Source organism: Mirounga angustirostris, unplaced genomic scaffold, assembly GCF_029215605.1.
Source record: "Mirounga angustirostris isolate CCGP_5_RB_7025 unplaced genomic scaffold, mMirAng1.0.hap1 SCAF_2, whole genome shotgun sequence".
Lineage (NCBI taxonomy): Eukaryota > Metazoa > Chordata > Mammalia > Carnivora > Phocidae > Mirounga > Mirounga angustirostris.
The window spans coordinates 195,593,558-195,610,842 of record NW_026991710.1 but is presented as its reverse complement, the minus strand read 5'-3'; the positions used below and the strand labels follow the sequence as shown (position 1 = coordinate 195,610,842).

The 17,285-nt window shown below is 40.4% G+C and overlaps 1 protein-coding gene across 1 annotated transcript; it reads right to left on the bottom strand.

Annotated features, from left to right (window-relative positions):
• Positions 1 to 6,136: 6,136 nt before the first annotated feature.
• LOC123847729 (zinc finger protein 596-like) lies at positions 6,137 to 16,759 on the bottom strand. Its single transcript, XM_045879514.1, is given in 5 exon segments — positions 6,137 to 6,328; positions 6,330 to 7,022; positions 13,461 to 13,708; positions 14,254 to 14,380; positions 16,682 to 16,759. Coding segments are annotated over 5 exon segments (1,338 nt in total).
• Between the last annotated feature and the right edge of the window lie 526 nt (positions 16,760 to 17,285).

Below are 17,285 nucleotides of genomic sequence, written 5' to 3'. Positions count from 1 at the left end.
ACATCCAGTTTTGCCTCTTAACATGTTGTGTGACCCCGGGTAGATTACCCAATTCCTCTCTGAGCCACTGTTACCTTACATTTAGAACAGTATGGCCATGATGTTATACTTGTACAATTCTGAAAATCAGAGAGAAAACAGGACAGTACTGTAGAAAGTCTCTGAAGTTTCACTATTTTTACGTGCATAGAAAAGGACTTCCACTTTATCTCAGTCTCTGTGTTCTTCAGGTCCTACTAATGAATTAGTACAGTTGGTAGTGAAGGGAAGGATGGAGGTATTCAGAGAAATGCCTCATGTCTGTCTGGCTCTGACTTCTTGGTTAGTTTGAGATGACCTCTGTGATGTGTCAGGACATCCTCCTTAGTTTTCCTCGCATTTGCAGCCACGGCCAGTGACATGTGTGGTGGTGGTTATTTATTCTCATGGTACCTGTTAACTGCTCTAAGCTTTTGTTGGAATTGAGTGGGAGGGGTGAATTTTTCTGGAAGTGATGCTCTTCCTTTGAAACCTGTTGAAGGGAAAGGTGCCAAGGCACTGATCCTTACTTCACTGGATTTCAGTTCTTGTTCATGTTGATGCTTTTGTCTGTCATAGCCAAGTATTTTGAAATTCTAATTTCTGATCTGTAGGCTAATATGACTGAAAGAGGGCTTGTCATTTTTCCATTAATTGTCTGTGTGCTATCCTGTGGAAGTCCCTCTGTAGCAATTTTTGGCTCTTAGGTGCCCTCCTCCATGTTGGTGGCCATTCAAGCCCCTTTTCCGTTTGGTATGAAGATGGGAACAATACAAACACTAAACAGTACTTGTCAAGCTTATTCAACTTTTGCTTCATTCATTTCTTTTTTTTTAATTCATATAGCCAGCATACAGTAAGTACATAATTAGTTTCAAATGTAGTGTTAAATAATTCATCAGTTGTGTACAACACAAAATGTTGATATTGCAGCAATCTGTAATGTAAGGTTAACCTTAGAAAAGGGGTATTCGTAGAAAGCCAGAAATAACAGCTCCTCTGATGTATATTGGGCATTGGTTGTGTTCTGGGCTCTGTAAGGGATAAGGTACACCCCTAACTTCAAGAACTTAAGATGTCATGTCTGAGAGAGACATATATTTTTAATGTCATAAACTATGTCATCACTCATAATGGATGCATCAGGAAAAGGCCTCTGAATACAAAAGTGGGAGATCTTGACCCCAAGGAATAAAAAGGAGTGTGTTGAAGAGAAGGAAGAATGAGCAGCTGCCAAAGGGATATTTGCTGGATGGAGTTGAATGGAGCTGCAATTCCTTCACAGCAAGTGAAGCAGCTCAACCAAGGGCTCTGAAAGCAACATGGTATATATATACAATAGAATATTACACAGCCATCAAAAAAATGGAATCTTACCATTTGTAATGACATGGATGGAACTAGAGGGTATTATGCTAAGCGACATAAATCAGTCAGAGAAAGACAATTGTATGTTTTCACTCATAATTTAAGAAACAAATCAAAAGGATCATGGGGAAGGGGGGAAAAAATAAAATAAGATGAAATCAGAGAGGGAGACAAACTATAAGCGACACTGAACTCCAGGAAACAAACTGAGAGTTGCTGAAGGGGAGGTGGGTGGGGGGATGGGGTAACTTGGTGATGGACATTAAGGAGGGCACATGATGTAATGAGCACTGGGTGTTATATGCAACAGATGAATCACTGAACTCCACCTCTGAAATTAATAATACACTATATGTTAATTAATTTAATTTAAATAAAATTTTTAAAAAGAAAGTAACATGAGATCCACAATGAGCTGCTGCATGAATGTTTAAGTGACAGAATAGAGAAAAGTGGGTTTATCTTCATTGTCATAAATCTGAGTGCATAATCTGAAGTAAGGATCATTTTTTACCTTGGAATTTAAAAGCTTTTATAACCATGTGAATAAATATTCTGGAGGTTTAGAAAATCTAATTTGGTTCTGGGAATTTATATGGTCTACCTGAGTATACTTCACTCCAATGAAAATAAGCTGTGTAATCTGTAAACATATTGCACCTTCTCTAGATTCTCTTCTTTGAACCCTACTGCCTCAATCTCTAGTATTAACTCTCTTTGGGCCCTACTCAGAACCTCAGCTTCATCAGAATAATATTGACTTTATGAGGTCCCTTGGGGAATTAAGAGATAGATTACAGAAAGCAAGTATATGACGAAGTACACAGTGCAGAAATCAAAAGCATCTTCATGCAAATGGATTGCAAATGTTTTTTCAACTAATCACTGTGGTATGACATTTTGAGCAATATGAAATAAGTCAATAAAGCTCTCCAGTGAAACATCTTGATATTATATAAAGCTGTGTGCTTATGAGAAAGCCAACCCCTTGGTTAATACAAACAAGAGCAATTATCTTTGACGATATGTTGATGAATGTAAAACTTTAACAAGACACACACATTTTCCAAATTTGAAATTAAACAAAAGAGAAAAATAACGAAATTGAAAATGTGTGAATCCTCAGATGATATTATATGTTATTATAGGAAATACACATACATACAAAGAAATTAGAGACCTACTAATATCACCTTTGAAAAAGAATGTACAATTAACATGGGTCAAATGATGTCACCCAAAATGCCAGTGTTAGTAACTCCAATGCACCATCCCTTACTAAGGCAATGATGAAGCTGTCAAAAACTACTGGGATGAACTCTTTCAGAATTCTAGAATCTAATAAAAAACACAAAACCTGGGGAAGTGCTTAATAGAAAAAGAAGGTACTGAATTTCAGTAAAACAGCCTTTAAGATATTTTAACTTACCCACCTCCCATGCCCCACTCCCCAGCTCTGTGGCCACCATGAGGACAGGGGTCCACATTCCTGGGACAGTGTGCTCGTGCCAGCAAGACTGATTGTTCTCAGAGAATCGTGGTCGTGTGTTCTGACCTCTTTGGGGGCTCCACGAGGGGCAGACTCAGGGGCTTCCCTTTGTTTCAGCTGCCTCAGAACTTTAAGGAGCTCCTGGGTGGCACTGTCAAGAGCATTTCAATGAAATATACCAGCAGCACCTGTCTGGGAAGGGATCAGCCAGAGGGGCCAGAGGGAGGCAGACCGAAAAGCCTGGGAAGGAAGATGCTGGGACATAATTGAGGGATGAAGGGCACTGAAAATCTCCTGTGCGCTGGGCAGTCTAAAGGCCATGCTGATGCCCACGGCTAACACCTGAGAGCACCATGTGAGTTGGCCTTCAGCACTGGCGCAAGGGCAAGTGAAGGGATGATGGAGTTAACTCCCTGCCTAAGCTCTGGAGCAGAGCACCAGCATGGGGGCGGGAGGTCTGCAGTGACTGGCAGAGCACCTCATCGTGATCTGGCTCCAGGCATTGCAGGAGCTCTCTCTCAAATCACAAGGGGCCCACTAAGCTAAAAGAGCAAACTTCAGGGGCACTCATGACAAAGACCCTTTACAAAAAGTTGAGAAAATCATTAAAGTAACACAATCCATATGAGTTGTAAACAAACAAACAAAACCCTGGAAAGGCAGAAGATTGTTGTTTGCAAAATTACCACATTGTGTTGCTCAAAATGTCCGGTATTCAACAACAAAAATAGAGTTATACAAAGAAACAAAGTACAGTTCATTCAGGTGGGGTAGGGGGTGGGTACGGAAACTGAAGATACTGTCCCTAAGGAAGTGGCTTTAAAAGAACTATTTCAATGATGCTTGAAAATTGAAACCAGGAGGGGAGCCTGGGTGGCTTAGTTGGTTAAGCGTTCGACTCTGGATTTCTGCTCGGGTCATGATCTCAGGGTTATGTGATCATGCCTCACGTCAGGCTCCGTGCTGGACATGGAGCCTGCTTAAGGTTCTCTCCCTCTCCTAGAAAAAAAATGAAACCAGGAAGGATGCGCTTTTACCAAATCAAGAGTTTCAATACATAGAGATAAATTATAAAATGGAGTTAAATAAAAAATCTAGAGTTGAAAATTACAGTAGCTGAAACAAAAAATATATATATAAAAAGAGGGTTCCAGCCCTGGACTTGATCAAGAGAAAAACTAATCCATGAACATGAAGACAAATCATTTGAAATGATCAGTCATGGTTTATGGATGAGCCAAAGATGGTCTCTGCATATCAGATGTGTGTTTTATTTCTTCACAGCAGACAGAGCCCTTTAGCTCAAAAACCCACTGTTGCCAAACTCAAATTTTTACACACTGGATTGTTTTAAACATAGCCCAAATTAGTAGATTTCATAGCTTAGCCGTATCTTCTGTGCATGCCCTGTGGATCACCACCTAACATCTACTAACAGTAAATAAGATAGACCATGAATATCAGTGTCTCCAAGCCCCTGTCATCCATTCATAATTCTCTGGCTCAGAGACTCTATATCTTGCTATTGAGAGACATCATCTCCACAGGTAAGCGCCTTCTCCAACCCCTCTCCTCTGGGAAGTTTCTTTGTCATCCTAACTTTCTGTGTGGTGGACCTCTACTGTTACCACTGAAAGACATCATCCTATGAGGGACCACCCCATTCAGTCAAGCAGTCAGTGTGCCACCAAATAAATCTTGTTGCATGATCATAAAATTGTATGTTATCAGCCCTGTACTGAAGTCCCTTGATCTCAGTACAACTGCCCAACACACATCCACAAGTCAGTGGAGATAAATCCTACTGGGACATGAGCTCCTCTCAGAAGGGGGTGTGTGTGTGTCAATCTTAGGAGTCCCAGCACTAGCACAGGCCCCACCCACAGGAGTCACCAGGAGCCATCCCTTCCCTCCTGGTGACACTTTAGAACAGAGCATGTGATTCCTGGCTAAGCCACCAGCTGGGTCTCTAATAAGGTGGTTGCCCAGAATTACAATTCAATACAACTAGAGCTTGGGGGTAGAACACGTATTGCCTTAGGCAGACAATAGAATTGGTTGCTCATCATCCTCACACATGACTTGATAACATGTTTCTACCCTAACTGTACCATAGAATCACTGGTGGAGATTTTTACAAAATGATGTGTCAGGTACCCTGCACTAATTATATATATTTTAAGAAAACAGCTTGTGTGGTGGCTAATAGGTTTAGGGATTTTATCCTACTGGAGCCCTATTTTCTGGTTTGTGGGGTGGGGTGGCGAACAGCTATGGTGCTTTCTAAGGTGACTGGAGGATGCATAAATCCAAAATTGTCTTAATAAGATATAGACTGTGGTCACAGAATCAACTCTTGCTCCTACTTAGATCAATTCAGGTGTTTGGGGACAAAATCCAAGGAGCTTTCTGGGGGCTGAGAGGGCAGAGCTGCCTCTCTCTCTGGCACCAAGCTGTTTCCAGTAGCAGAGACATAAGCTGAAGGGCCACCAAAAATTTTAGACTAGATGTCTTTGATAGTGCCTCCATGACCTTGCCTGACCAGCGTCATGAGCCTCTGAGAAACCTGGCAAATGGGGCTGAAGGTCACAGTTGTGCCACCACCAGGGCATGAAGGGAGACAGTGTTGGTGGGAAGTTGGAATGAGTGGAGCTGAGCTGTGTGGAAGGGACTTGGAAAAAAGGGAGACTCACAGAGTCTTGCTGAGTCTCTAACCCACATGCTGAGGAGTACAGAACTGAATCTACATAGAGAAAACTAGAACACCAACATTTAGCTTCTTTAGCAACAGGTTTTATTGTTCAAATATTTGCAAGTGTTGATCTATAGTAAAAGTTTAACTTCTTAAAAAATTTTACATTTAATATTGCCAGATCATTTTGTACTCCTATATTTTATGCCACATTTTTCATAATGAACCAGGGGTTATCCTCTGCACGAGTGCTATAGTGTTTTTAAAGTTGAGAGCTGTTGCTGAAAACATCCATATTGTTATATTTATGATATGAGCTCTGCCATGTCATCTGAGGTCAGACCATGACTGAAGGCTTTGCCACACACACGGCACATGTATGAATTCACTTCCATACACAAATGTATATCTTGCCTGAGGAGTATGAGAACTGAAGCATCTTCTATAGTGATTACAGTCTGTTTCTTCAATATGTGCATCCTTTGGTGACTTCAAATGTTAAAGCTCTGACTGATATTTCTTCCACATTCAATGCATCTGTAATACCGTGTCATCTCAGGTCAGAATACTTACTGAAGACCCTCATGATTTTCTCTCCAATGTTGGATTCCCTCATGTCGTCTAAGGGAAGAATACTGACTGAAGAATTTCCCACATAGCTGACATTCATATGGTTGCTCTCTGGTGTGCGTTCTTTCATGGTGTCTAAGATTGAAATATTGGCTGAAGGCTTTCCCACACTGGTGACATGCATATGGTTTCCTCTCCTGTGTGTGTTTTGTTATGTGGTCTAAGTTCAGCACATCGACTGAATGCTTTCCCACATAGAAGAGACACATGTGGCTTCTCTCTAGTGTGAGTTCTCTTGTGTTGGCTAAGGCCAGAGCTCTGACTAAAAGTTTTCTTACATTGATGACATTCATAACATTTCTCTCCAGAACGAATTCTCTCATGTTTTCTAAGGTAGGAACTGTGAATGAAAGCCTTCTTACATAGATGGCATTCATATAGTTTCTTTCTTATGTGAATTTTCTCATGTTGTCTAAGGTAAGAATTCTGACTGAAGACTTTCCCACACAGATGGTATTTATATGGTTTCTCTCCACTGTGTGTTTGATTGTGGTTTCTAAGGGCAAAGCTTTGCAGAAAGCCTTTCCCACAAAGATGGCATTCAAATGGCTTCTTTCCACTGTGAGTCATCTTGTGTCTTCTAAGACTAAAGGAATTACTCAAGTCTTTCCCACATAGATGGCATTTACGTAATTTACCTCTAGTGTGAATGTGGTTATACTGAGTAAGGAATGATTGTTCACTAAGTGATTTTCTACACTGTTTGCTGAAATAATGTTTCTTCCTCAGGTGAATTAACAAAAATTGAGTCAATGCAGATATATGAGTAAACTCATCACCCAAGTCAGTACTTTCAATAGGATCTTCTGAAGCACGAGATTTATGCTTTGGGGAAGATGAAAGGTTGTTAATGGTTTGCCAACATACTTCCATACATTTATTTCTCTACATCTAAATTCTAGAGTAGTAGTTAGTAATATTCTCCAGTTGCATACACATCTTGTTACTCTCCGCAGGCATCAGTATTTTCTCTTTTGTAGTATTCCAACCTCAGAGTTATCAGATTAATTCTGAAAACTTCAGTATGTTTCAAAGACTAGGTAATGGTGGGGAAAAGATGGCAGAGGAATAGGGGACCCTATTCCAACTGGTCCCCAGAATTAAGCTGGATATCTTCCAGACCATTCTGAACATCCAGGAAATCAGCCTGAGATGTAAGAAGTTAGAGCTGGATCTCTATAAACAGAATATTGCAGGTGGTTGGTTTCAAGGTATGAAGCAGGGAGCCGTGATTCTGCAGGCAGATATTGGAGGATAAACAGAAGGGGGAGGGAGCCAGCCATGGGGATCCTACACCACCGGTGAGTGATAGCCTCCCACACTGGGGACCAGGCACAGACTTCCTGACAGGTAGCAATGGGGAAAGGACTTTAGGGCAGCCCCCTCAGATGGAAACCCAGAGTGGTGGGGCTATGCATGTGAACTGGGGGCAGCTGGCGGGTTTAGAAGTACAAAGGGCAGAGATGAGCCCCAACCCGGAGGCGAGGACTGGGAGTGCTGCTGAGGGGCGTACAACCCAGGACGCTGCAGTTTATAGCAGCAGAGACAGAAACAGAGATAATGTGTCCTGGAGAGCTCACTGAAGAACAGACTGTGATCTCTCTGCTCTGGGGCAGAGGGTTGGAATGGTCTCTTCTCTGACTCTTGGAAGAGATGGGGAAAGCCACCAGAGAACAAAAGCCCCCCAAAACCGGTTTTCCCTGAGCCATCCCCCACCACAGGGGGCAGGACAACTCTGCCCAAACAGGTTTGCCTGAGTAACAGCACAGCAGGCCCCTCCCCCAGAAGACAGTCTGGGAAAACAAGAGGCCAGCAACCCTAAGGTCCCTAGAAAACAGGTGCATCTTGCTTGGGTTGTGGTCAATAATTGGGAATCTATATATTCCCTCAACCACCCCTCAACAGAATGACTAGGAGGAGGAACCCCCAAAATAGGAAAGACTCAGAGACTATGACTTACGCCACAAATTTACAAATGGATTCAGATAAAACCAAGATGTCGGAGATGGAATTCAGGCTAGCAATTGTGAAGAAAATAGCTAGAATGAAGAAATCAATTAATGGCAACATAGAGTCTCAGGGCAGAAATGAAAGCTGAATTGGCAGAATTTAAAAATGCTATCAATGAGATCCAATCTAATCTAGATAATCTAACAGCCAGGGTAAGCGAGGCCAAAGAACGAATTAGTGACCTAGAAGACCAATTAATAGATAAAAAGGGTAAAGAAGAAGCCAGGGAAAAACAACTCAGAATCCATGAAAATAGAATAAGAGAAATAAGTGACACCATGAAATGTTCCAATGTCAGGTTTATTGGAATCCCTGAGGGGGTGGAGAGAGAGAGAGGACTAGAAGATATACTTGAGCAAATCATAGCTGAGAACTTCCTAATCTGGGGAATGAAACAAACATTCCTGTCCTAGAGGCAGAGAGGACCCCTCCCAAGAGCAAGAAAAAGAGGCCAACACCCTGGCATGTAATAGTAAAACTCACAAATCTTAGAACCAAGGAAACCATCTTAATGGCAGTTAGGGGGAAGAGATTCCTTACATACAGAGGGAGGAACATCAGAATAACATCAGACTTATCCACAGAGACCTGGCAAGCCAGAAAGGGCTGGCAAGACATATTGAGGGTACTAAATGAAAAGAACATGCAGCCAAGAATACTTTATCCAGCAAGGCGGTCATTTAGAATGGATGGAGAGATGCAGAGCTTCCACGACCGGCAGAAACTGAAAGAATATGTGACCACTAAGCCGGCCCTGCAAGAAATATTAATGGGGGTTCTATAAAAGGAGAAAGACCCAAGAGTGATATACAACAGAAATTTACAGGGACAATCTATAAAAACAAGGTCTTCACAGGCAACATGATGACAATTAATTCATATCTTTCAATAATCACTCTCAACGTGAATGGCCTAAATGTTCCCATAAAATGGCACAGGGTTTCAGATTGGATAAAAAGACAGAACCCATCCATATGCTTCCTACAAGAGACTCATCTTGAACCAAAAGGTACATCCAGACTGAAAGTGAAGGGATGGAGATCCATTTTCCATGCCAACGGACCTCAAAAGAAAGCTGGGGTAGCAATTCTTATATCAGACAAACTAGATTTTAAACTAATGACTGTAGTTAGAGAAACAGAAGGACACTATATCATTCTTAAAGGGTCTATCCAACAAGAAGATCTAACAATTATAAATATCTACACCCCCAACATGGGAGTAGACAACTGTTAACCAAAATAAAGAGTCATATTGATAACAATACGTTAATTGTAGGAGACCTCAGTACTCCATTCTCAGCAATAGACAGATCATCTAAGCAGAAAATCAACAAAGAAACAAGAGCTTTGAATGACACACTGGACCCAATGGACCTCATAGATATATACAGAACATTCCACCCTAAAACAACAGAATACTCATTCTTCTCAAATGCACATGGAATTTCCTCCAGAATAGACTACATACTGGGTCACAAATCAGGTCTCAACCAATACCAAAAAATTGAGATTATTCCCTGCATATTCTCAGACCATAATGCTTTAAAACTGGAACTCAATCACAAGAAAAAATTTGGAAGACATTGAAATACTTGGAAGCTAAGGACCACTCTGCTCAAGAATGTTTGGGTCAACCAGGAAATCAAAGAAGAACTTAAACAATAATGGAAACAAATGAGAATGGAAACACATTGTTCCAAAACCTATGGCTTACTGCAAAGACAGTCCTAAGGGGGAAATACATAGCCATCCAAGCCTCACTCAAAAAAATAGAAAAATCTGAATTCATCAACTAACTCTACACCTTAAAGAATTAGAGAAAAAGCAACAAACAATGCCTAAACATGCATTAGAAGAGAAATAATTAAGATTAGAGCAGAGATCAGTGAATTACAAACCAGAAACATAGTAGATCAGATCAACAAAACTAGAAGGTAGTTCTTTGAAAGAATTAATAAGATCGATAAACCACTGGCCAGACTTATCCAAAAGAAAAGAGAAAGGACCCAAATTAATAAAATTATGAATGAAAGGGGAGAGATCACGACTAACACCAAGGCAATAGAAACAATTATTAGAAATTATTATCAACAACTATATGCCAATAAGCTGAGCAACCTGGATGAAATGGATACCTTCCTGGAAACCTATGAACTGCCAAGACTGAAACAGGAAGAAATTGACAAACTGAATAGGCCAATAACCAGTAATGAGATTGAAGCAGGGATCAAAAACCTCCCAAAAAAATAAGAGTCCAAGGCTTGATGGATTCCCTGGGGAATTCTACCAAACATTCAAAGAAGAAATAATACCTATTTTCCTGAAGCTGTTTCAAAAAATAGAAACAGAAGGAAAGCTTCCGAACTCATTCTATGAAGCCAGCATTACCTTAATCCCCAAACCAGGCAAAGACCCCATCAAAAAGGAGAATTTCAGACTGATTTCCCTGAAATTCCAAAATCCTCAACCAAATCCTAGCTAATAGGATCCAACAATACATTAAAAAGATCATCCACGGGCGCCTGGGTGGCTCAGTTGGTTAAGCGACTGCCTTCGGCTCAGGTCATGAACCTGGAGTCCCTGGATCGAGTCCCGCATCGGGCTCCCTGCTCGGCAGGGGGTCTGCTTCTCCCTCTGCCCTCTTCCCTCTCATGCTCTCTGTCTCTCATTCTCTCTCTCTCAAATAAATAAATAAAATCTTTAAAAAAAAAAAAAAAGATCATCCACCACAACCAAGTGGGATTTATCCCCAGGATGCAAAGGTGGTTCAACATTCGCAAATCAATCAATGTGATAGAACACATTAATAAGAGGAGGGAGAAGAACCATATGGTCCTCTCAACTGATGCAGAAAAAGCATTTGACAAAATACAGCATCCTTTCCTGATTAAAACTCTTCAGTACAGGGATAGAGGGAACATTCCTCAAGTTCATAAAATCCATCTATGAAAAACCCACAGCGAATATCATCCTCAATGGGGAAAAGCTGAGAGCCTTTCCCTTAAGATCAGGAACACGTCAATGATGCCCACTCTCACCACTATTGTTCAACATAGTTCTAGAAGTCCTAGCAACAACAATCAGACAGCAAAAAGAAATAAAAGGTATTCAAATTGGCAAAGAAGAAGTCAAACACTCTTTTTGCAGATGACATGACACTTCATGTGGAAAACCCAAAAGATCCACCCCCAAATTACTAGAACTCATACAGTGATTCAGTAATGTGGAAAGATACAAAATCAATGCACATAAATCAGTTGCTTTCTTATACACTAACAATGCAACTGTAGAAAGAGAAATTAGAGAAACGATTACATTTACAATAGCACCAAAAACCATAAGATACCTCGGAATAAACCTAACCAAAGTGGTAAAGGATCTATACTCCAGGAACTACAGAACACTCATGAAAGAAATTGAAGAAGACACAAAAAGATGGAAAAACATTCCATGCTCATGGATCGGAAGAATTAAAGTTGTTAAAATGTCTATGCGACCCAGAGCATTCTATACCTTCAATGCCATCCTGATCAAAATTCCAATGACATTTTTCAAAGTGCTGGAACAAACAATCCTAAAATTTGTATGGAATCAGAAAAGACCCCGAATCGCCAAGGAAATGTTGAAAAAGAAAAACAAAGCTGGGGGCATCATGTTGCCCGATTTCAAGCTGTATTACAAAGCAGTGATCACCGAGACAGCATGGTACTGGCACAAAAACAGACATATAGACCAATGGAACAGAATAGAGAGCCCAGATATGGACCCTCAACTCTATGGTCAAATAATAATTGACAAAGCAGGAAAAAATATGCAATGGAAAAAAGACAGTCTCTTCAATCAATGGTGCTGGGAAAACTGGACAGCCACATGCAGAAGAATGAAACTCGACCATTCTCTAACACCGTACACAAAGAGAAACTTAAAATGGCTGAAAGACCTCAGTGTGAGACAGGAATCCATCAAAATCCTAGAGGAAAACATAAGAAGTAACCTCTTTGACATTGACCACCACAACTTCTTTCAAGATACATCTCCAAAGGCTAGTGAAACAAAAGCAAAAATGAACTTTTGGGACTTCATCAAGATAAAAAGCTTCTGCACAGCAAAGGAAACAGTCAACAAAACAAAGATGCAACCCATAGAATGGGAGAAGATATTTGCCAATGACACCACAGATAAAGGGCTCGTATCCAAGATTTATAAAGAACTTCTCAAACTCAACACCGAAAAAACAAACAATCCAGTCAAAAAATGGGCAGAAGAGATGAACAGACACTTCTCCAAAGAAGACATACAAATGGCTAACAGACACGTGAAAAAATGTTCATCATCATTAGTCATTAGGGAAATTCAAATTAAAACCACACTGAGATACCACCTTACACCAGTTAGAATGGCAAAAATTGACAAGGCACGAAACAACAAATGTTGGAGAGGTTGTGGAGAGAGGGAAATCCTCTTACACTGTTGGTGGGAATGCAAGTTGGTACAGTCACTTTGGAAAACAGTGTGGAGATGCCTCAGAAAATTAAAAATAGAGCTACCCTATGACCCAGCAATTACACTCTTGGGTATTTACCCCAAAGACACAGATTTAGTGAAAAGAAGGGCCATATGCACCCCAATGTTCATAGCAGCAATGTCCGCAATAGCCAAACTGTGGAAACAGCTGAGATGCCCTTCAACAGATGAATGGATAAAGAAGATGTGGTCCATATATACAATGGAATATTACTCAGCCATCAGAAAGGATGAATACCCAACTTTTACATCAACATGGATGGGACTGGAGGAGATTATGCTAAGTGAAATAAGTCAAACAGAGAAAGACAATTATCATATAGTTTCACTTATTTGTGGAACATAAGGAATAGCATGGAGGACATTAGGAGAAAGAAGGGAAAAATGAAGGGGGGGAAATTGGAGGGGGAGATGAACCATGAGAGACTATGGACTCTGGGAAACAAACTGAGCGTTTTAGAGGGGAGGGAGGGGAAGGGATGGGTTAGCCCAGTGATGGGTATTAAGGAGGGCGGCACATATTGCATGGAACACTGGGTGTTATAAACAATGAATCATGGAACACTACATCAAAAACTAATGATGTACTGTATGGTGACTAACATAACATAATAATAAAAAAAACAAAATATCACTCACTTGACAAAATCTTCAGCTGATATTCTAAAATTATACTCACTCAGACTAGGCACCTCCTCATACTAGAGCACAGGTGTCTGCTACTTACCTGGACTCTGGCTTTGGAGAAATCCTGTTCCTTCACTCCACAGCTCTTTTCCTTGCTCCAACTGGAAGGATCTTTTGCAAATCTTATTCCATGTTTGTGGAGGAAAAAGTGTATATGGACTTGAGTTCTGTGCAGATTAACCTTTGCTATCACCAAGTCCAGGGTGGGCTTTACCAACGATGAATAAAAAGATGATTTGAAGGTCAGCCCATGTAGCAGCACCTTCAACAGAGAATAAATTGAAGTTCCTTCAGCAGACCAGGAGGAAATCCAGGCTGTAGGCCAAAATGGTGAGGACTGCTAGATGCCGATGCTCATGCACAAGTTCAGAGAAAGAATGCAGAATCATCAGTCTTTTCAAAATGGGAAAGACTAAATGTCTCCACAGTGGGTTAAAAGTTATTTTCAAACAGCATCCCATAAACATAACAGCCGCACGAATAATAAAAATTATGTTATTTTCACAACTCTAATCTCAAGCCTCCACATAATGAGGAAAACAGAATCATTATTTCTAAGATATTTAATCAATCTATTTATGAATTAAAATAACCATTGAGTTTCCAATTCTGTTCTGAATGCTAGAGACTGAGTAGCAAGAAAGGTATGAAATTGTGGTCAAGTTTACAATTCTTGTGTGTTGATGAAAAGTATAATGTGAAGAAACATCTTCTTCTTAAGTAGTTATAAGGGTTGTAAAAGAATCAGGACAGCGACTGGAGTGGGATATGGGGGAGCTGTTCTATACATTCAATGAGTGAATGAATGGAAACAAACATGTTGGCAGACTTACCCAGAAAGACCAGATGACTGATATTCTCCAGCATCACATCTCTGAGCAGCTTTTGCTGGGATATGTCCAGCAGGGCCCACTCTTCTTTGGTGAAGTCTATAGCTACATCTTCAAACATCACTGATTCCTAAAACATCATGGAGATTCCATTTAGACAGGGCATCCAGAGGTAGGAGGGTTGAGATGACAACACTGCGGATGGAGGCAGAGGAGCCGGGTTTGTAGAAAGATCAATATACGTTTGGGGCTTCCTGTCAGGTCATTGTCAATGCTGAAGTAGTATCTGCCTTTGGATACATTTACAGAGATCTACACACTCTGACTTCATAATACTTTATTATAAAGCAATATCACACGAAGTGTGGCATAATACAACCTGGACATGTTTCAGTAACCTGGTGATCAGAACTTCCAGACAGGTGATTATAAAATATTTGCTTGAAAATTCATAACTAAAACTCTCTTCCCCATTAATTCCAAGTAACTCTACAGATCCATCATGAGACAAATAATAACCATGGTGTACTGTCTTTAAGCCATAATCATTGGTTTAAATTATTCCCTAGGTGAACTTCTGGTTCCTCATCTACGAACTGGTTTAATATGTTGTGAATGTTAAAAGATCCAAGGCCTTGATCTAGGGAGTGTTTCCTGTCTAGCAAACCTGCATTAAATATAAAACATTATCATTAAAATATCAGAAAACCTTGAAAAAATTGCCAGCGTTACTCAGAACTGAGAAAGATTCATAGATGTCTCTCTTAATGCTACATGACTCAGGTGTTCATAACAAACTATAAGGTCAGATGGCTCAGCAGCACAAGCCAGGGACCTCTGAGATGGCTGTACTGAAGGACAGTCCTAGCCTGACCATTCCTGTGTTATGAGGACTCTCATTCTCAATATTCTCTGGGACTTCAGGCACCAGTTATCACTGTTTCTCTTGTATCTTTATTTTGTCTCCATGCGAAAGGATAAAGGAGACCTCATGACTGGTTTGAGTCTATCCAGTTTTTCAAAAATTTACATGGGAACCTAATTTTATTCTTCCTACCATACTCTTTTTCCTTTATGTGTAGTGCAATTAAGAAAATACTACTCCCTACACATTCCTTCCAGTTATCAAATATGAACCAAAGGTTAATGACTAAGAGGTAATACATGTGACTGGGGACAAGCATGATAGTGATAATTTCAGTTATATTTTTTAGAAATTTTCAAAAGTGCAAATTCTAATAATTGTATGGGGTTTAAAACTGAGAAAAACATAAAATAATTCTTCCTTCCTTCTAAACCTCTCTCCTGTTCCTCTCAACACTGAGCAATGCTCACACCAGGTCTTGTAACACTAGATTAATTATACTCACATGCTGAAACATCTACTTCCCTACTGGACTATAATATTTCCCTCACTCATCTCCAGCACTTGCAATCACCACCATCCTAAGCCCATTGCATCCAAAAAACATGGTTAATGAGTTGAATTATTTGCCAGTGAGGTCATGGGTTGGATGAGGGAAAGAAAACTTCTCTTATCTCTTCTGTAAATACACAAGCTTAATGGAAGCTATCATAAATTTGCATGTTAGGAAGGAGATTAATTATCAGTGAGTTCCTGACAGATGGTAACTATTCCAGAGTCCAGGAGAACTTAGCACACAGATGCCTGAACCCCACCTGATTGCACTTAGAATATACATGCCAATAGGAAAAACTTGCCCATCTGATTGGCACTAGGGAGTTACTTCAGCAGAAAGAGGCTTCCCTACTCACTGGTGACTGCATTATCAGTAACTCAGTTGTCAGGTATCTTTCTCTGGGTTTTCGCTCAGACAATCCAAGCACTAAGTGGGCAAAGCTGAGGATAGAGAAAGAAGCCATGAGACTCCCATCCTGTGCACAATTTCCAGTCTCACCTGTCATGAGGCCCTGAAACTTCACCTGGGGAATACCCCCAGCCCTACAAACTGGTGCACTCTAAGAATAGAGTGCAAGAGGTCGTTCCTATCCCAGGGTCAAATTTAAGAAGGTTATAAATGTGGCTGAAAATAAAGAAGGTCAGGGGCGCCTGGGTGGCTCAGTCGTTAAGTGTCTGCCTTCAGCTCAGCTCATGATCCCAGGGTCCTGGGATCGAGCCCCGCATCGGGCTCCCTGCTCTGCGGGAAGCCTGCTTCTCCCTCTCCCACTCCCCCTGCTTGTGTTCCTGTTCTCGCGGTCTCTCTCTGTCATATAAATAAATAAATAAAATCTTTAAAAAAAAAAAGAAAAGAAAGAAGGTCAAAATACAGATATCTTACAAATCAGAACATAATAAGCATTGCATTTTGTATATTAATCAGCCTATGGCATCCCAAATTATTTAATTCCCTCCCTGATTCCAAAGCATAGTGATCCCCAACTCATGCCACATATAGGGTTTGGTTTTTACCTGAAGATGAATGCTGTGGAATTTCTCAGATTTCGTTATTCTTGCCTTATTTACTAGCAATGGTTCTCCAGCATCCATGGCAGCCCTCTGAAGCCTAACTCCCTTCCTGCTCTTGGGTCCCCCATAGACTTGAATATCAAGCAACTAAGAATCTACTTTATGATGGAGTTAATCAACTCAAGACCTTTTATAAATTATCTTCACCCCTAACATCAGTAATAATTTAATGTATTTCATGGACAAATAATGGAAATGCATCATGAACAAAGGGATAATAATTAACTCACCCATTTGTACCTGAGGCCCAGGAGAAAAAGAAAAGTTAAATTTGTACTAAATGTGTCTGTGTACTTACATATTTATATGTATTTGCCAATTTAATCACCACAATGACCATGCTAATTATAATCTGTTGGCCAATTTAACAAATGACCCAAGCAGAGGTTTCAAAAACTTTAGTAATGTGACAAAGTTACACAGCTAGAAAATGGAATAGCTCTCTTTAATTTTAACTGTCTCCTAGGCGCAAATTCCTCTAAGGTAACACAGCACACCTAGGCTTTACCTGGAACAGTACCACAGAACATGAATCATCAGAAGCACC